At 38.9% G+C, this 20,568-nt stretch overlaps 1 protein-coding gene across 1 annotated transcript in view; it reads left to right on the top strand.

Moving 5' to 3' along the window:
* Positions 1–20,568, top strand: part of Wnk3 (WNK lysine deficient protein kinase 3) — a 124,889-nt gene that overhangs the window by 56,567 nt on the left and 47,754 nt on the right. Inside the window, exons 6-10 of the mRNA XM_052758196.1 lie at positions 4,913–5,001; positions 8,797–9,016; positions 11,528–11,822; positions 14,220–14,320; positions 14,476–14,625. Of these exons, the coding sequence (XP_052614156.1) occupies positions 4,913–5,001; positions 8,797–9,016; positions 11,528–11,822; positions 14,220–14,320; positions 14,476–14,625 (855 nt within the window). The remainder of the gene's footprint in view (positions 1–4,912; positions 5,002–8,796; positions 9,017–11,527; positions 11,823–14,219; positions 14,321–14,475; positions 14,626–20,568) is intronic.

The raw sequence follows: 20,568 nt of genomic DNA on the forward strand, positions 1-20,568 counted from the left end.
TTACTTCCCTGTTAACTTCTTACGGAAGGATTTGGCATTATAAACCCTTTCTCTGTCCATGGTGAAATGTTGATGGCCCCAATTTTCTTTTGTTGTTGTTTTATATTTTTTAGATTACAATATAATATAATGGGATTTATCAGACTTTCTTTATACATATGCATCAGTAAATTTTATTCTCATGTTTTTCTCTTACGCCTGGCCCTCTCCTATGTCTCCCTGCCCCCTGTAGTCGTTTTCCTTTGTTCCACCAATTAGTCCTTTTCTGTTTTCCTATTACATGTGTTTGTTTATTTTGAGACAGGGTCTCACTGTATAGCCCTGGCTATCCTGGAACCATCCTGGATATAGACCAGGCTAGCCTTGAACTCACAGAGGTCTCCCTGCCTCTGTCTCCTGAGTGCTAAGATTAAAGGTGTCCACCACCACACCCAGCTTCCTATCACACGTATTTGTTACTATCCATTTCTCTTAAGATCTCTTCCTCTTCTCTCATGATCCTTTCTAATTTTGTCAGCTATAAACACACACATGTAAATACATATACACACATATAATTTTAAGTCTAGGTTTCACATATGAGCAAAAACATGTGGTATTTGTCTTACCAGGACTGGTTTATTTTATTTAACATGGTGGTTTCCAATTATAGCTGTTCTCTTGAAAATGTCATGATCTCATATTAGGGCTGCACAAAATTCCATTATGTATATGTACATTTTCTTTTTTCCATTCATCTGTTGGTGGACATATAGACTGACTTCTGGGTACTGTGGCTATTGTGAATAGTGTGGAAGTAAACATAGATGTACAGTTACTTTTGTAGTATATTGATGTAGAGTCCTTTGGGTGCTGGGAACCAAACTTGAGTCTTCTGAAATAACAGCAAGTGCTTTTAACTGCTGAGCTATCTCTCCAGGTCTTATTTTATTATTTTTTATTATTTGTGTGTGTCTCTGTGTGGTTATATGCACATAAATGCAGGTTCCTGTGAAGGCCAGAAGAAGGAATTGTGTCCCTTGGATCTAGAGTTATAGGTAGTATGAGCCACACCCAATACCAGTGCTGGGAACTGAATTTGACTCCTCTGCAAGAATAGTATACACTTGAGGTTGGGGATGTAGCTCAGGGGTAGAGCGCATGCCTAGCAAGTGCAAGGCCCTGGGTTCGGTCCTCAGATCCGACAAAAAAAAAAAAGAATAGTATACACTCTTAGCCGGGTGGTGGTGGTGGTGCACACCTTTAGTCCCAGTACTCAGGAGGCAGAGGCAGGTAAATCTCTGAATGAGACCAGCCTGGTCTACAGAGTGAATTCCAGGACAGCCAGGGCTACACAGAGAAACCCTTTTTGTAGGGGAGCGGGGTAGTATACACTCTTAACTTCTGAATCATCTCTCCAGACCCTTTCTTGTTTTCTTGATAGCCCTTCTGGCTGGGGTAAGATAGAATCTTGGGGCAGTTTTTTAATTTGTATTTCCCAGAGCATTGAAAATGCTGAACATTTTTATTTCAAATATATATTGGCCATTTGTGTTTCCACTTTAATTTTTTGAGACTTATTTTATTTTATATGTATGAGTATTTTGCCTATCTGTACTGTATGTGTACTATATACATAACTAGGTTTCTGCAGAGGTGAGAAGAGAACATCGGCTCCCCTGGAACTGGAGTTACAGATGGTTGTAAGCCACTATGTGGGAGGTGGGAATTGAACCCATGCCCTCTGGAGAGCAGCAGGTGCTCTTGACTGCAGAGCCATCTCTTCAGCCCTTGTCTTTCTACTTTTATGATCTGTCTATTCAGATCATTAGCCAATCTATTGATTTAAAGATTTCTTTTGATAGTATTTAGATTTTGCCGTTCTTCATATATTTTAGATATCCTATTTCTGATGTGTAGCTGTCAAGATCTGCACAAGTGGAAGACATGTCTTCATACTTTCCAAATCTTTTAAATATTAATCATCCTGTTGGAGGGATGAGGCTATGGATTTCAAGTATTCCACTGGAGGCTCCAAGGTTTTTAGCTTTATAGAATCAATAGCAGATAGATAGCTGCAGAGATTGATCTACCTTCTGGCCTAAGGCTCAGGGCTATCAGACTCTAGGGTCACTCTCAGTTGATGAGGTTTGCCAATTTAACTGAGAGCAGGGTTACTTTCCCCTATGCATTTCTCTTCGTTAGCCAAGCCTTCTGCCACCTGCCCTTTTTGGCTTGTTGGTCATGGCCTTCCAGCTTTCCAGAACTGTCTATTGCTCCATGGCTACAGCAAGTCAAATTCAGGCTTCCTCTCTTCAGGTTTTTCTTCATTTTGGGGTCCTCAGTGTAGCTTAGTTTCTAATAACCGTCGTCCCCCCCAAGATGATGCCCAAGTCCGTCCTCCAAATCATAGTGACAGGAATGGGATTTCTCACCATTGTCCCCCCCACACACACTGAAGGAATCACTGTCTCCCCTCAGCTGCTTTGGAGACTTGGGAGGGCTGTGGACTTAGTCTAAAAGTAAGACTGCCAGTGTCTTTTCTCCAGGGCCACCTGGCCTACCTTTTGGAGCAGTCTCAGCTTCTTTTTCCTTTCAGAGATCAGCACTCCTGGAATTGTGATGGGTTTGGCTTCTTTTCTGTGTGTTTCCCAACCTTTACTCTGCACTTTTCAAGTATTTTGTGCCCACCTTTATGAATTTCTGAAGTTCCTCATTGCTTTTGCTTTTTCTCTTTAGAATAGTCGATTCTGACTTTTCTCCTTTAGTGAGTCGTACAGCAGTAGCTTCTCAGCTGCCATCTTAGCTACAGCTTTTTTTTTTTTTTTACACTTTCTGGATTTTATTTGTTTCTTATTAGTATTCAAGAACCTAATAATTAGCTTGAGGAGAAATTCAGTGTATTAGTATTGCTTAAGTAGAAAAAGGTTTTACATATTTCTTTATATTTTCATTCATTAGCATATACATTTGTATCTATGTGCACACAAGCATACTGTTTGTTTGTGGCTTCTAGCCATTTTAGAAGACTTTGAACTACATTAAATTCAGCATACTAGAAATAGAGAAGTCATTTTTAAGTTATGTTTTCTGTGACTGGGTCTTACTAAGTAGCTCAAGGTGACCTTGAACTTCTGGTCCTCTTGCTTTCACCTCTCCAGTACTGGTTTGTAGCATAGACCACTATGCTAGACTTCAAAGGTTATTAAAACCATACTCATTTTGCCTGGCGTGGTAGTGCAGGTCTGTGTTCCCAGCTATTTCGGAATTTGAAACAGGATCATGAAACTTGGCACATAAACGAGATCCTGCCTCAAAGGAAGCAAGCAGACAAACCTACTTTTTCTCTGATTCAAAAATAGTTACTATATTTGCTTTTTTTAAAAAGCTTTTTTTCCGTTTTACTTTAAAAATGTATTTCATTCATCGTGTGTGTGTGTGTATGTGTGTGTGTGTGTGTGTGTGTGTTTGTGTGTGTGCACGCATGCACAAATCCTACAGTCACATTCCTGAGTATGGAGGCTAAAAGACAACTTGTAGGAGTCAGTTCTCTCCTGACACATTGTGGGATGGAGGCTGGAACTCAGGTCAAGCCTTCTCACTGCCTTCTCCCCCCCCCCTTACATTTTATTTATTGTGTATGTGTGGGTACATATGTGCCACATGGTGAGTGTGGGGATCAGATGCCAATATGTGGGAGTCAGTTCTCTTCCTTCTACCTTTATGTGGGTTCTGAGATTGAAGTCAGGTCATCAGATGCGGTGACAAGCACCTTTAACCTGCTGAGGTATCTTGCAGGTCCATTATTAAATTTTCTTTTTTTAAAAAATTATGTATGTGTTTGTGAATAGGTACTTGCATACATGTTTATGATTACCAATGGAGGCCAGAAGAAGATATCAGATCCCCTGGAGCTGGAGTAACATATGATTGTGATCCACTCAGTATGGGTTCTGGGAATTGAACTTGGGTCCTCTAAAAGAACAACAACTGCTCTTAACCACTGAGCCATCTCTCTAGCCCCTATTATGTTTTCCCAGTTAGGATTATAATGTATATATACATGCCATTTTGCTTTTCCCTCTATTGTTTCATATTAAACTATGAGAACTCCCCATATTATTAAGTATAATAGTATTTTTAGTCTCTATATGTTTCTATATATAATATTAATATAAGTTTGCCTCAGTTATTAATGTAGATTATTCACAATTTTTAGTTATTTATGGAGCTGTGATAAAATTCTTTTTAAAAAGTTAAACTTGGGCTGGTGAGATGACACAGCTGGTCATCTTTCCATCAAGCCTGACAACAACCTGAGTTCAATTCCTGGAAAATCCATGGTAGAAGGAGATTATCTACTCCTGCAAGTTACTCTCTTGACTTCCACATGTGTGCTAGATCCTCCCTCCCCCACCATTAAATAAAAAGTTAAATTTGACTGGGTGTGGTGGCACAAACCTATATTCTCAGCATTTGGGAGGCACAGGCAGGCAGATTTCTATGAGTTTGTGGCCAGCCTGTTCTACATAGAGCAGTGGTTCTCAACCTTCCTGATGCTTTGACCCTTTTATACAGTTCCTCATGTTGTGGTGAGCTCAACCATACAATTATTTTGTTGCTAATTCATAGCTAATTTTGCTACTGTTATGAATTGTGTAATTATCTGATATGTAGGATACCTGCTATGTGACCCCTGGGAAAGGGTCGTTCAACGCCCCCTCCCAAGGGGTTGAGAAACTGACATAGAGAGTTCCACCCTAACCAGGGCTATGTAGTGAGACCCTGCTTAAAGTTTTAGAAGTTAAATATATATGTATAATGATCTCATTGAGTAATTGGATATTTTTATGAAAAAATGTTTAATAAATACCATGTTGATTTGCACTTTCAATTGTTTAATTTATAACAAGAAACTCTTTTCTTCTCCCAGGGCATAAAACCAGCCAGCTTCAATAAAGTCACAGACCCTGAAGTGAAAGAAATAATTGAAGGATGTATTCGACAAAACAAATCTGAAAGGTGGGTAGAATTTTAACAGAATTACATAAATGATGGATGCATTTTTATCCTGGGTACTGTAATGTATATCATGGCATGTCATTTGACATTTTAGACATAACTATTATGTGCTGAATTTGAACTGACATTTGTGTTTGTGACAAACTTGAGTCACCATCAGCTTAATAGTGAGGTAAAATAAATTTCTAAAGATGTAAAACAGGTAAGACATTGCTTGTTAAGTAGTTGAGAGTAAGCAGATATTTTACATTTGATTTTATATCTTTGTGTTTTAGTAATTATGGCTTTGTATTTCATTGTATGGTCTCCTGGCTATGCTCATTCTCATCTTTTAGATGAAAATATTGCTTCCTGTGGTTTGGTTTCTTGATTGTAAATGTTTTTAACCTGTTTATATCATGGAAAGTTTTTCTTTCCCTTCAACTATGGCAGAGAATTTTGCTGGGTATCAAGACCAATCATGGTCTTTTAGGACTTGCAGTGCATTGCTCAAGGCCCTTCTCACTTCCAGAGGTTCCTTTTAGAAATTGCTGTTATTCTGATAGTTTTCCTTAATATGCGACTTTCAGTTTTATCTTGCAGCTTTCGGTATACTTTCTTTGTTATGTATAATTAGTGTTTACCGTTGGGGATTTAGCTCAGTGGTAGAGCGTTTGCCTAGCAAGCACAAGGCCTTGGGTTCGATCCTCAGCTCAAAAAAAAGCTGGGCGGTGGTGGTGGTGCACGCCTTTAATCCCAGCACTCAGGAGGCAGAGGCAGGCGGATCTCTGTGAGTTCGAGGCCAGCCTGGTCTACAAAGTGAGTTCCAGGAAAGGCGCAAAACTACACAGAGAAACCCTGTCTTGAAAAGACCAAAAAAAAAAAAATTAGTATTTACCTATGATATACTGTGGGGATTTTCTTTTCTGGTCTTGTCTGTTTGGTGTTTTATGTTCTCATTGTGTTTGGATGGGTGTATCTTAACTTAATTTCAGGGAAGTTTTCTATAATCTTGCTAAATCTGGTCTATGACATTCACCTGAGATTCTTTGCTTTTGGTATGTCTATAATTCAAAGGTTGGTCTTCTCATAGTGTCCTTTTATTTCCTGTATGTTCCTTTCCTGTGTGTTTTCCTTTTAATTTTTCATATTCTTTGCTTATTTTACCTAGATCTTCTACTCTGTCTCCCCCATTATTAGCTTTCTGTTGTTTCTGTTGTTGATATCCAGCTTTAATCCCTGGTCCTATAGGATACAAGGTATTATTTCAGTTTTCTTCTGTCTGTTGAGACTTGCTTTATGTTTGAGCATATTATCACTTTTGAAGAACATTACATGAGGTGCTGAGAAGAAGGTATATTCTTTTGTGTTTGGGTGGAATATTCTGTAAATATCTGTTAGGTCCATTTGGTTTATAACATCAGTTAGCTCCAGCATTTCTCCGTTTAGTTTTTGTCTGGATGGCTTGTCTATTGGTGAGAGTCTATTTTGTCAGATATGAAGATGGCTACACAAGCTTGTTTTTTAGGTACATTTACTTGGAATATCTTTTTCCATTTTTTTACCCCAAGGTGATGTCTATCTTTGTTGTTGAGGTGTGTTTCTTGAATGCAGCAGAAGGGATGGATGCTGTTTTTGCATCCATTCTGGTAGTCTGTGTCTTTTTATTGGAGAATAATTGAGACCCTTGATGTTGAGAAATATCAGTGAGCAGTATTTGTTAATTCCTGTTAGTTTGTGTGTGTGTGTGTGTGTGTGTGTGTGTGTGTGTGTGTGTGTGTGTCGGGGGAGGTGGTGTGGGATTATTTATTTACTGTGTTTTCTTGGATGTAGTTAACCTCTTTAGGTTGGAGTTTTCCTTCTAGCACCTGTCTTAGTTAGGGTTTCTACTGCTGTGAAGAGACACCATGATCATGGCAACTCTTATAAATGAAAACATTTATTTGGAGATGGCTTACAGCTCAGAGGTTTAGTCTATTATTGTCATGGTGGGAAGCATGACAGCATTCAGGCAGACATGGTGCTGGGGAAGAAGCTGAGAGTTTTACATCCAGATCTGAAGGCAACAGAAAGGGACAGTTGTAGCTGGAGGGTTTCTCTCCAGCTCCCGCCAAGCCCTGGCAGTCCTGCAGCCCACTTATAAAATAAACACACAGATGCTTATATTATTTAAACTGTTTGGCCTAATGGCTCAGACTTCTAGCTAGCTGTTCTTATATCTTAAATTAACCCATTTCTGTTAATCTATAAGTTGTCACATGGCTTGTGGCTTACCGGTATCTTAACATCTTTTCATGGCTGGGGCTGGCAACGTCTCTCTGTCTCAGCCTTCCACTTTCCAGACCTCTCCTCTCTCTTTGTCTCACCTATACTCTTTGTCTGGCTACTGGCCAATCAGCGTTTTATTTATCAATCAATCATCCATAGCAGACAGTCACACTAGGCCTGGCTTGAGCATTTTAGACCTCAAAGCCCACCCCCAGTGACCCACTTCCTCCAACAAGGCCACACCTCCTAATAGTGCCATTCCGTATGACCAAGCATTCAAACACATAAGTCTATGGCGGGCCATTTCTATTCAAACCACCACATTATCCATATGTCTTTTACAGCTGTGGCTCTCTACATAGATATAATAGATATAGACAGATTAATTATAATGTGCATATATTAAAAGTTTGTGAAGGAAAAATTTTCTTGCCCAAGTTTGCAAAAGAATCCTTTGAAGCCATATCCTCTTGCTTCTCTTCAGAGGTGGCCAGTCTCTGATATTAAACTAGGGTTATATCCATTATTGGTATAGTATAGCCTAAAATCAGAGTTCAGTACTTCAAGAAAACTATTGGAGCTGAGTATGCTTGTGCATGCTTGTAATCCCAGCACACAGGAGGCCGTGGCAGAAGAACTGAGATTTGGAGGCTAGCTTGAGCTATATATTGAGACTGTGTGTGTGTGTGTGTGTGTGTGTGTGTGTGTGTGTGTGTGTGTGTGTGTATGAAAAGGTAAAAAAAAGGACATAGTAGCATACCACTTTACCAGCACTTGAGATGCTGAGGCAGGCTGATCTCTCTGTGTTAAAGTCTATGTAGCAAGTTCCAGGTCAGCCAAACCTACACAGAGAGACACTGCCTCAAATTAAAAACAAAGAAACTACTGTCCTTCATTGAACCACATTAGCTTCACCTATGACATTCTTCTAAAGAATGTAGTACACACTAATTAAATAATTGTCTTTTTTTTTTTTAAGTTTTTTGAAACAGAGTCTCATTCTGTAACCCAGACTATCCTGAAACTCACTATATAACACAGGCTGGCAAATGCTGTGGTATAGGAGTGGGCTATCACACACAGCTTCTGAGTGGATAATTGTTAATTGAAGTAGTCTATTTAAAACATTTGTAAGAATTTGGATTTCCAGTTCACCTTAGAATTTATATATCTGGGAAATGTTTTTAGTTTCTTTTGTTGAAGATCTATTGCTTTAGTCTTAGTAATATAAACCAGTGGCTTAAGGCAAGCTAATAAATCTACCTAACAGTTTTCTCTTAGGCATACTTTTATGTATGTTAGACTTCGTTATCAAGTATGTTATTGGTTATTAATCCTTAATTAAGATCATTCTATATGCATGTAAGTTGACATTTCTTGTGTCCTTAGTAATAAATTGATTATAAGATGTAGTTTTTATAGTAAAATAATTAATGGTTTAATAGAAAATGTAAGATTCTCACTATAATGCAATTAACTTTTACTATTTAAAGGATCATATCTTGCTTATGACTGGAAGAATTGATAATGAGATATTTTGTTTATTAGGTTATCTATTAAGGACCTACTAAACCATGCATTCTTTGCTGAGGATACTGGACTGAGGGTGGAGTTAGCAGAGGAAGATGATTGCTCAAATTCATCCCTGGCTCTAAGACTCTGGGTTGAAGATCCTAAAAAATTAAAAGGCAAACATAAAGACAATGAAGCTATTGAATTCAGTTTCAATTTAGAAAAAGATACACCCGAGGAAGTAGCATATGAAATGGTAAGTAAATCTTAGTGATGCTTTCCTTACACATTACCATATCCTGATTGATTGATTCTTTTCTACTTCTCGTTGCTTTCTTTCCTTTCATATTCTTCTGTGTGCTTTCTCTCTTGCTGTATATTTGTATATGTATGCCTGCACAGGCATGTATTTTTACCTCCACAGTGCAGGGATTATAGGTGTATACTTTTTTTTTGGTTTGGTTTTTTTTTTCTTTTTTTTTTTGGAGATAGGTTTTCATTGTTTAGCCCTGGCTGTCCTGGAAGTCACTCTGTAGACCAGGCTCACCTTCAACTCACAGAGATCCACCTACCTCTACCTTTGGGATTAAAGGTGTGTAACAATACTTTTTCATTGAGACTGTCAGCCCACAAATAATGACCCAGAGACTTATTAATTATGAAAGTTTGGCCTTTAGCTTAGGCTTGTCTCAACTAGTTCATAACTTACATTAATCTGTGTTCCACATGGTGTTACCTCACTTCCATCTTGCACCTCCTGACTCCTCTCTGTGTCTGCTGGTGACCCTGCCTTTCTTCTTCCCAGAGTCCTCTCTGTCTCTCCGTCTAGCTATTGGCCATTCAGCTTTTTGTTACACCAGTCACAGCAATATACCTTCACACGGTGTACAAATATCCCACAACAGGTGTGTGCCACCACCACCTTGCTCGGTGTGTCCTTTTATGCTCTGCTTTTGTCACAGGTGCTGGGATTTCAAACTCAGGTACCCATGTTTGCATGTCAAGCACTTTACTGACCAAGGCATCTCCTAGACTCCTGTTTTCCTTTTTTATATTGTCATGTCATTGCAAAGTACTTTTCCTAGCAGGCTGTGTTAAGTTTGCATGCCCACTGTAAAGAACTGTATCGTACTGCCTTTGTTGAAATAAAATTGGAGGCTGGGGCGATGGTTCAGTTGATAAAGTTGTACAAACATGAGGACCTGAGTTTGGATCTCCAGCACCTATGTAAGGTGGTGTGGTATAGCTCTGCAACCCTAGCTCTTTGTATGTGAAGACAGGAGGATTCCTGGGGACCACTGAGAGAACCTTGGCCTTCATATAAACATACACATCTACAAAATAAATCTTTAGCCCTCAGGAGGATCAGATGATTTGCTATTTTTTATTTCTGGAACTTCTCTTATTGGAATGTTGGGCTTCTTGGATAGGTTCTCAAGTATTCTTAATTTTTTTTTAATCCATCCCTTTGCCTTTTATTTATCTATCTGTCTATTTATCTACTTATTTATTTATTTATTTATTTATTTTTGAGGCTGGGTCTCATGTAACCAAAATGGGCCTAGAATTCATTGTGTAGTTGAAAATGGCCTTGAAGTCCAGCTCTTCCTTCCTTTGCCTCCCAGAGTTGGAATTTCCGGTGTGTGCTGCTATGTCTAGCCTTGTTTTTATTGATGTGTAACTTTAAAATTCATTTACTATGAGGTGGGTTTATTGGGAACTTTAGGGTGGGCAAAATTGGATATGTGCACTTCATCCATTTTTTTGTTGTTGTTTTAGTTTGGTTTTAGACAGGAACGTGCTATGTAGCTTTGACTGACCTGGTAATCACATTATAGCCCAGGCTGACCCTCAAATCCGTGGCAAGCCTCCTGCCTCCACCTTCCAAGTGCTGGGATTCCCAGTCCCATTAACATTTTAATAATCTTTCAACTACCATGAATTTTCTGATCTGCAGAACTTTAAGACAAATTTTAAATAGTAGACTGTAGGCTAGAATTGGTGGTGCATGCCTATAATCCTGGCACTTAGAGGGGAGAAGTAGGAGATCAAGGAGTTCAAGATTACTTTGGGCTACTATGTATGGGCCAGCCTGTGTTACATGAGACCCTGTCGCAAAAGTGAAAAATTAAAAAAAGCAAGCAAGCAAGCAGACTGTAGGGCTAAACATGGTATTGCTATGGTACTTCTTCAAATCATGTTCTCTGCTGCTCATCTCTGTTCCTTAGAGACAAAAAGAACCCTTTCCTGTTCTCATACTATTCTAATCCCTAGTAAGATGTAGCAAGTACTCTGCTCTGAGCATACATGCTTAGAATGTAGATCTCTGCTTCAAACTTCATCTGTATTTTTTTCAATAAACTATATTCCTATTTTGGGGATGTTAATACAGATCAAAACTTTTCTGTTTCCTCCAGAAAGATATTTTTTTAAGTTTTTATTTCAGAATCTCATTTCTGCTTCATTTTATGTTAAGCTTATTTCCATCTTATATCATCAGATAATGTGCTCATATAAGGCAAAAGACCATTTTAGGTAGCTATATGTCTCTGGTGTCAGTACTGGATATGCTGTTACTGGATTTTGAGATAGACTTTATAACTGGCATTACAAGATCCTGTTGCTGCAGTCCCTGAAGTATTATTCTTGTATCAGTCAAAAGCTCTCACATGTACACATGTCCAATTTTAAAGATATATAGAAACAAGCTATTAATTATTAGTTATTTAATAGAATTTTGAGTTTGTTTATTATGTTTTCTTTGTAGGTCAAATCTGGATTCTTCCATGAAAGTGATTCCAAAGCTGTTGCTAAGTCCATTAGGGACCGTGTGACACTGATAAAAAAGATAAGGGAAAAGAAGCCTGCTGGATGCTTGGAGGAACGTAGGGATTCCCAGTGCAAGCCTGTGGGGAATGTATTACCTCCACAGCAAACTCTAACTTCACCACCTGCTCCTGGTACACACACTGTGGCTGAATGTGAAGAAACAGAAGTTGATCAACATGTTCGACAGCAGCTTTTCCAGGGAAAACCACAGCCACAGTGCTCCTCTGTTAGAGGTAAGACAACTGTAAAGACAAATGTCTAATTATAGTTCTTTGTCTTTAAAGAACATTTTTGTATTTTAAGAGTATTCTGTTATCTATAATTTTATTAATCCTTTAAAAAACTTTTGAAATAGACAAGATTTCTCTATCTTAAAATCAAGAAAGCTGGGCTAGGAATTTGTTCCAGTTGGGAGTGTTGCCTAGTATACAGGAAGTCCTGGGCTTGATATATAAACTGGGCATGGTGGTACTTACCAGTTATCCTAGCGTTTGAAAAGTGGAAGCAGGAGCATTAGAAGTTCATGGTCATCCTCAGCTAGTTCAAGGCCAGACTGGAATACTAGTTCTCATCTCAAAATAAATTTAAGAAAATCCTGATGTGACTTGCCCAATGTTCTAGTTGCAGAAAGATTATACTACGCAACTATTCCAATTCAGAGAAATGATATTAATAACATTTGTAGTAATCTAGCATATAACTCCATGAAAATTTAGAACTAAAGATATAGTTTATTTCTTAAGAACTTTTCTAGATGTTAAGAGCCTTAGGATTTTAGATTGGAATGAAAGCATAAGTCCTCTAGTTTTTTTGCAATAATATATCATCTTTTTAAAAAATACACAGTAGGAGGTGTGGTGGCACAGGCCTTTAATCTCAGTACTCTGGAGGCAGAGGCAGGCAAATCTCTGATTTAGAGGCCAGCCTAGTCTACAGAGTGAGTCCCAGGCCAGCCAGAGCTACATAATGAGACCATCTTAAAACAATAGCAACAACCAATTAATTATTTAAATAAAGTAGAAATAAATGAAAACAAAAAAGTAAAAATACAGTATTTACATAGTTATAGCCAATTGTTCTGCAAAGGAAGTACTTTTTTTTTCTACCCATTTTCTAGGAGATGTGGAACATGACACTTATATTTTACTGAAATCATAACAGCAAGTATATATTAGTTAGGATACATATGAAATGACTGGTAAATGGGGTTAGTTGATCTTTCCTCCTTGTTATCCTTGTTTTCTTCTTTGTTTGTTTTGGGAATGATCTTGCTATAGAGCCCAGGTTGTGCCCTCAAACTCATGATCTTATTGCCTATCCCTTTTAAGTGCTGGGATTATGGGTATTTACCACTGTGCCTAGCTGCTGCTTCTTCCCACTTTTCCCTTCCCCCTTCCTTGCCTTTCCTTTCCCCTCCTACTCTCCTTTTCTTACCATCTTACCTCTTGTTCCCTACCCCTTTCTCTTTTTTGCAGTGATTGGAATAGAACCCAAGGCCTTGTGCATGCTAGACTGATAATCTACCACAGAATTATATCTTCAGCTCCTGGAATTATTTTTATGTGTTTTTTTTTTAAAGACAGGTTCTCTGTATAGCTTTGGCTGTCCTGGAACTCACTCTGTAGACCAGGCTGGCATCAAACTCACCAAAATCTGCCTGCCTCTGCCTCCTAAATGCTGGGATTAAAGGTGTGCACCGCCACTGCCCGGTTTTAAGTTTGTTTTATAAAGAAAATTTTAAGCCTCTGGGAGATAGGCATGGTAACATCTGCCTATAATCTCAGTACTCTTAAGGCTGAGGTAGGAGGATCAAGAGTTTAATGTCAGGCTGAGGAGATACTCAGTACTTGCCTTGCACAAAGACATGCATTCCTTACCCAGAACCCACGTAAAAAAAGCCAGTTTTGCTGGTGTACACTTGTGATCCCAGTGCTATAGACAGGCAGGTCCCCAAGGTTTGCTGACTACTTAACCTAGCCTATTTGGTGAGCTCCAAGCCAGTGAGAGAATCTGTCTCAAAAAAAAAAAAAAAACAAAAAAAAAACAATGGTCCTAAGGACCAGTATCCAGGGTTGTACACCCCTGCACACAATATGAGTATTCTCTCTCTCCCTCCATCTCTCTCCCCTTTCCCTCTCCCTTTCCCTCTCTACCCCAAATAAAGAAACAAAACAAGAAAAAAGAGAAAAATTTAGGGATGGAAACACACCTCAATAGCAGAGTATGAATTTATCATGTTTAAGACCCTGTGTTTAATCCCTTGCGTTCTAAGAAAAAGAAAAAAAAAACTGTTGCTTATACCACAGTGTCAACATTTTGTTGACTCATAAAGAGTTTTACCTGTTAGCTATTTGTTTGATTTTGAGACAGGCCTTGCTATGTAGGCCACACTGTCTTTGAACTTAACTTGTAACACAGGCTGGCCTCTAACTTGTGATCTTGTTGCTTTTATCTCTCAAATGCTGGTATTAGTTGTTTTTAAAAGTATTAATTATTAATTATGCATCTTTTATTTGAAACTATGATTGTCATAGAAAAACATTAAAGAAACATTTAACTGTTATTTATATCACTTGAACATTGGTCTTCATATCTTCCCTTCTACTTTTTGCTCATTTTCTTTGTTAAAGGTGACACTGCATCTGAGGCGGTAGCTGGACCAGTTCTACATTCAGATACTTCAAGTCTTCCCACTGTAGCCTATTCTTCAAACCAGACAACTCACTCTCAGGTAGTTTATAGTATTCTGTATGCTGACATAAGTGTTCCAGGCAAATATATTCTTCTCACCAACTAGTAGGACATTGCCAGCAAATTTCAGGGATGAGGGAATTACTACTATATTTTATATATTGGAGAGTTTATTTGTTTTCTTCTATTTACCAGTTGCAGGAGCAGCCAAAGTTGACTCAGTCCCCAGTTTTGCCTGTGGTCCAAGGTCAGTCCTCTGTTATGCCCATATGTGCTGTTGGACTTGGAGTTGTTTCACAGCCCCAAATTTCTCCACTAACTATCCAGAAGGTCTCACAGATAAAGGTAAGATGCATTTTTTGTTTGTTTGTTCTTTTTGAGGCAGGATTTTTCTGAATAGCCCTGGCTGTCCTGGAACTCACTTTGTAGACCAGGATAGCCCTAACCTCAGAGGTTCATCTGCCTAAACCTCCTAAGTGCTAGGATTAAAGGTGTGTGCCACAACCACCCAGCAAGTGACACACATTTTTTTAAAGTATTTTTAATTTAATATGTAAATTTTTAATTTATTTGTATGAGTGTTTTGCCTGCATGTATGTCTATGTGCCACATGCATTCCTGGTACTTGTAGGCCAGAAGAGGGTATCAAATCTGGAGGAAGAGTTACAGACAGTTGTGAGCTGCCATGTGGGTACTAGGAATTGAACCTGGTCCTCTGGAAGAGCATCCAGTACTCTTAACTGCGGAGCCATCTCTCCAGCCTCCATAAGTCACATAGTTTAGAGGCTCTATCATGGGTATTCTCTAGTTAGCATGTAGAACCTTGGTTTCTTTTCAGAAATTGGCCCATGGGTAGTTCCAGTTTATCAATAGACTTTGTTGTTGTTGTTTTTTGAGACAGGGTTTCTCTATGTAGCCTTGGCTGTCTTAGAATTCATTATGTAGCCCAGGCTGACCTCAAACTCACAGAGATCTACCTGCCTCTACCTCCCCAGTGCTGGGATTAAAGATGTGCGCCACCACTGCCTGGCTCTGTCAATAGACTTTTAATGACTACTACCTTCTGAGAAAATAAAGTAAGCTAAGACATTATTCTAAGCTTCAAAGAGCACAGTATCTTGTAGGAGAAAGCAGATGTGCACTTGAAAAATGACAGAAGCATTTAAAATATGCTGGGGGTAAACTTGGTCTATAGATACAGTTGAGTATTTGGGTAGTATTTATAAGTGATATGATACATATCTGCAATTGAGCTCACATTGTGGCTTAATTAATTTCTTTCTAAACATATCCTGTATGCTGAACATATGCTTAACTTTAAGTGCATAAGTATGTGTTTAAAATGTATTTAAATTTTTTTGGAAGTTTTATTTGCATATTTAAAAATAACACTCAAGCTGAATATGGTAGCACATACCTAGAATCTCAGCAGTTGGGAGGCTAGGGAGGGAGGACCACAAGTTCAGCCCAAGCCTGGACTGCATAGCAAATTCCAGGCCAGTCTGAACTACATAGCAAGATCCCGTTCATAAAATTATAAAGAAGAAAGTGAAAATCACCTGTTAAGCTGTTATCCTTCCAGAGAGAGATAACTATTTATGTTTGAGACTATGGCCTCTTGATTTGTCATTTTAGTGTATACATACATAATTTAAATTATAGATATAGGGGCTCAGAGTGAAGAGCAGGTCTTGCTCTTCCAGAAGAGACCTGGCTTTGGTTCCTAGCACCCATGTCAGGTAGCTTGCAACTGCCTGTAACTCTATCTCCTTGTGATTAAATGTCCTCTTCTGGCCTCTGTGGGTGTACATACACACTGATACATACACATAAATAAAAACAAGTATTAGAAAAATTAATAATAGGCACAAATGCATATTGTGCACTTAACTATTTTTGTAGCCTATCCATTTCATTTACTACATAAAACACACTTAAGCAACTGTCTTAGTCACTGTTCTGTTGCTGTAAAAAGACATGACATTATGACCAACTAACTTATAAGAGAAAGCTTTTAATTGGGGCTTGCTTACAGTTTCAGAGGGTTTCTCCATTTTCATCATGGTGAGGAGTGTGGCAAGCAGGTAGGTATGGTGCTGGAGCTATAGCTGAGAGTTCTACATTCTGATCTGCAGGCAGGAGGCAGAGAGAGAGGGAGACTAGACCTGTTAATAGGCTTATGAAACCCTAGAGCCCACCCCCAGTGACTCACCTTCCTCAACAAGACCACACCTCCTAATCCTTCCTAAACAGTCTACCAACTGGGCACCAAATGTCCAGATATATGAGCCAAGGGGAGCTGGTCTCATTCAAACCACCACAGCAACTATTTGGGTCTTTTTATTGAGCAAATTTGTCAAACTCTAGGACTGATTGTAACCAGCCTATACTTACTTCTGTTAACTTTCTCCTGCCTATTTTAGTTATTATATTGAAAATCTTTGTATTTTCTCTTGAAGCGTGTGCTCAGATTGTGTGAAAGTGTCAGATTTAGTTAATCTGTCTTTACCAGGGTTTGAATAATTTATGTGGTAAGTGCAATAAATGAGAAGCCTCGAGCAATATATTGCTAGGACTGTTCCTATCTCTTTCATTTATTCAACTAGCATTTACTCATGGTATTAGAAGTTTTGTAGAATGAATGCCTGATGATTGTACCTAGTCCTTTTGTATTACTTGGTGAAAATTTTAGCATATAGCATTATTTCTTGAGTCTGTTTGGAACAGTCTCATTAAAATGGACAAAGTATATGGATTTACAATTTGAATTTTCTTTACACTAACACCAGGAACTACAGCTGGTCTTTAGAGCAGATGGACAAACTTCAGCCCAATCCATGACTTTAGACTTGTTAGTTATTGGAATTTCACAACCAACCCTTTCTACAGTTAACTTCTCAGACATTGCCTGCTTCACAGATGACTTTGCAGCTTCTAACATTTGGTCTTCAACTTGAGTTTGGCCCTAGAAATGGGAATAAGGCAATAGTCAAACCACCATTTGCCAATCAGACTTCTTGTTTCTTGCCAGTTAATCATCTTCAAATTTTGTTAAATCATTCTTCTGCCCAAAATGTGAGCAGTACACAGAACACTGCTGGCAAAGCCTGTTTCCCTTCTAATTCCATTGGGAGGAGGCATTTGGGGACCCATCAGCCATTGCAAAAAGTGCAGTCAGTGTCAGAGCCCTATCCAGTGGTACATCAGGAATGTGTAACTCCAGGTTCTTCAGTGCCACAAAGCCAGATGCATTTGAAGTATTCTTATTTCCAAGCCACTATTCAGCAGCAGCCTTGATTTTCACAACTTGATATGGAAGCATCACAGGAGAATGTTCACCGAGATTGTATTCTGCAATGATCTGAAGCTCTTTCAAGTCAGCAGCAGCCAAAGGGTGGTTCTGAAAGTGTGATTGGGTCCTGGGAATGGCCATCTTACCCTATTCAAAACATTTATTCAGGACCACCTATAGAAGCACCACTTTCCCCACTGAAGGTTCCTGAGCAGCTGCCCTGTATGATACATCCCCAGGAACAAAATTACTTCCTTAGCACAGCTAACCTACACAGGCTTTCAACACAGACTGTTTTATTCACGGCCAGCCTTGAGCATCTACTTTCTTTTGTACAACCATTGGGGTCACAGCATGTTCCATGTAAGCTTCTTATCCAATTATATATGAGGCTGTGGAGGCCATTCTCATTCAAACCACCATAGTATATATGTGTGTGTTCCTAAATACATTAATACGACATGCTCAGTCCATATGATGTTACATGTATGTATATGTTTTCAGGGTTGACCATTGGTATTAGGAAAACTCATCTTGAATGAAAACTGTGTCACCCATTCTCAGCATTCTGTAGTTGCTTGTGGTTCTTTGACCAGCATTGAAGCTTTTTTTCCCTGTCCACTTTGGCATGTCTGTTGTTGTCCTTGTTTAGCTCGTGTTTAGGCAGTCATATTAGTGAGACTTTATGAGTGTAGCTTCTGACATTCCTAGGAGGCACAATCTCATAGCAAACTCCCTGATCCTCTGGCTGTTACAGTCTTTCTGTCCCTCTTCCACTATGACTCCCAAGCCTATGTTTGGCAGTTGTATTGTAGATATATTATTGTGACTGAGCTCCACAACTCTGCATTTTGATTGGTAGTTGACTAAGTTTCCAGTATCAGCCATGATTTTCCTCTGGCTGAGTAGACCTTAAGTCCAATTAGAGAGCTGTTGCTTATCACCAAATACGCATGTCACTACTGCACCCTTAAGAATACCATGTCTTGCTGGTTCTTGTAGTTCATAGGTGTTATAGCCAAGTAGAACTGTTGGTTATTTCCCTCTGTTAGAAGTTTGCATGGTGCCTCTACTATGAAGGCTAGTCTTCAGGAAGGAGATTTGCGTATTAGTTCCAACCCAGGGGCCTCTGGGCCCTGTGTCTGAGGTGCCTAGTATTTTCAGCAATAGGGACTTCCACTTCTGGGGCATCCAAGGGCAACAGCGATAGCCTGTAATGTTTTAGGGGTCTCTTGGACAACTCTGACCAACAGCTCAAAAGAGGGCTTCTCATATCTAGTGTTGGGGTTTTTATGAGATAGTTCATGGCTCTTGCAAGGGAGCATGATGCAAGGGTTCAGATGAGAAAATTATATTTGAACTATATATGTGTATGTATACACACACTTACAGGTATTATAAATATTTTTGGTAGATAGTGATAGTATAATTCCTTTTATTATACTTAAAATAATGACTTTTTCAGACATCCTTACCGTTATTTATCCTCCTTCCCATATTTATCTCCATCCTATTAACTAATTAAAGAACCCCCCCCCCCATTTTCCCATTTCCCCCTTCAGATCACTTGTATCCTATTACTCCCTTCTCTTATTGCTCATAACCTGCCCCCCCCCCCCCACCCACACACACAAGGCACCCTATTTACTTTCCTGGTTTCTACAGTTAACTCCAGGTTGTATTCTCACATCTAAGGGTTTAGAGATGGGAACCACAAATGAGCGTACATGTGATGTTTGTCTTTCTGGGTCTGAGTTGCCTTACTCTTTTCTAGTTTCATCCATTTACTTTCAAACCCATGATTTTATCTTTCTTTACAGCAGAATAGTGTTTCATAGTGTATATGTACCATATTTTCATTATCCCTTCATCAGGTGAAGAACATTTAGGTTGTTAACATTTTCTAGCTATTGTCAATAGAGCATCAATGAACATGGCTGAGAAAGTGTCTGTGGAGTAACATTGAGTCCTTTGGATAAATGCTAAGGAGTGTATAGCTGGATCATATAGTAGATTTATTTTTAGCTTTTTGAGGATTCTCCACATTGATTACCAGAGTGATTGGACCAGTTTACAATCCTATCAACAGTGAACAAGTGTTCCCTTGTCCCCACTTCCTCTCCATCATTTGTTGTTGGTTGTTTTGTTGACCTTTGCCATTCTAACTGGGATAAGATGAAATCTCAAAGTTGTTTTGATTTGCATTTCTCTAATTGCTAGGGTCCATAAGCATTTTTTAAGATATTTCTTACCCATTTTTGTTTCTTCTTTTGAGAATTCTGTTTAGATTCCAAGCCCATTCTTTGAATGGGTCAGTTTTTCTTTTTTGCTCTTTTTTATGGTGCTGGGGATTGAACACAGGACCTCACATAGGGTAGATGAGTGCTCTATCACTGAGCTACCTCTCCAGCACCCCTCATTCTAAAAGCATTACATTTATTTCCCTCATATCAGTCATAGGAGTCTTATTATCATTCTCATTTTATAAATAATGAAGGTAATGATCAGAGAGGTTAAATATCATCCCCTGTAGCCTGCATTTAAACCCAGACTACCTGGCTTCAGAGACTGTGAACACAATCATACTGCACAGCCCTTTTGTTAGATAGTTATCCTCCCTTGCCAGAATCAGAATGTTAGTAAAGTTAACTCATGTAATTGATTTAATTAATTAGTTAAAGGAAAGAATGGAGAATCTGGGTTTTGGTTGTTTTGTTGTTGTGTTTCTCTTCTGCTCTGCTTTAGAGGTATCTGGAAGTCTGAATTAATTATTGAGTTAATAAAATGCTTTGCAGGCCATTGGTAAAGGGTTTGTTGTGCTATAAGAGTTATTTTCGGCTGGGTGGTGGTGGCGCACGCCTTTAATCCCAGCACTCAGGAGGCAGAGCCAGGCCAATCTCTGAGTTCGAGGCCAGCCTGGGCTACCAAGTGAGTTCCAGGAAAGGCATAAAGCTACACAGAGAAACCCTGTCTCAAAAACAAAACAAAACAAAAAA

Source organism: Peromyscus californicus, unplaced genomic scaffold (assembly GCF_007827085.1).
Source record: "Peromyscus californicus insignis strain IS unplaced genomic scaffold, ASM782708v3 Scaffold_10__1_contigs__length_136768540, whole genome shotgun sequence".
Lineage (NCBI taxonomy): Eukaryota > Metazoa > Chordata > Mammalia > Rodentia > Cricetidae > Peromyscus > Peromyscus californicus.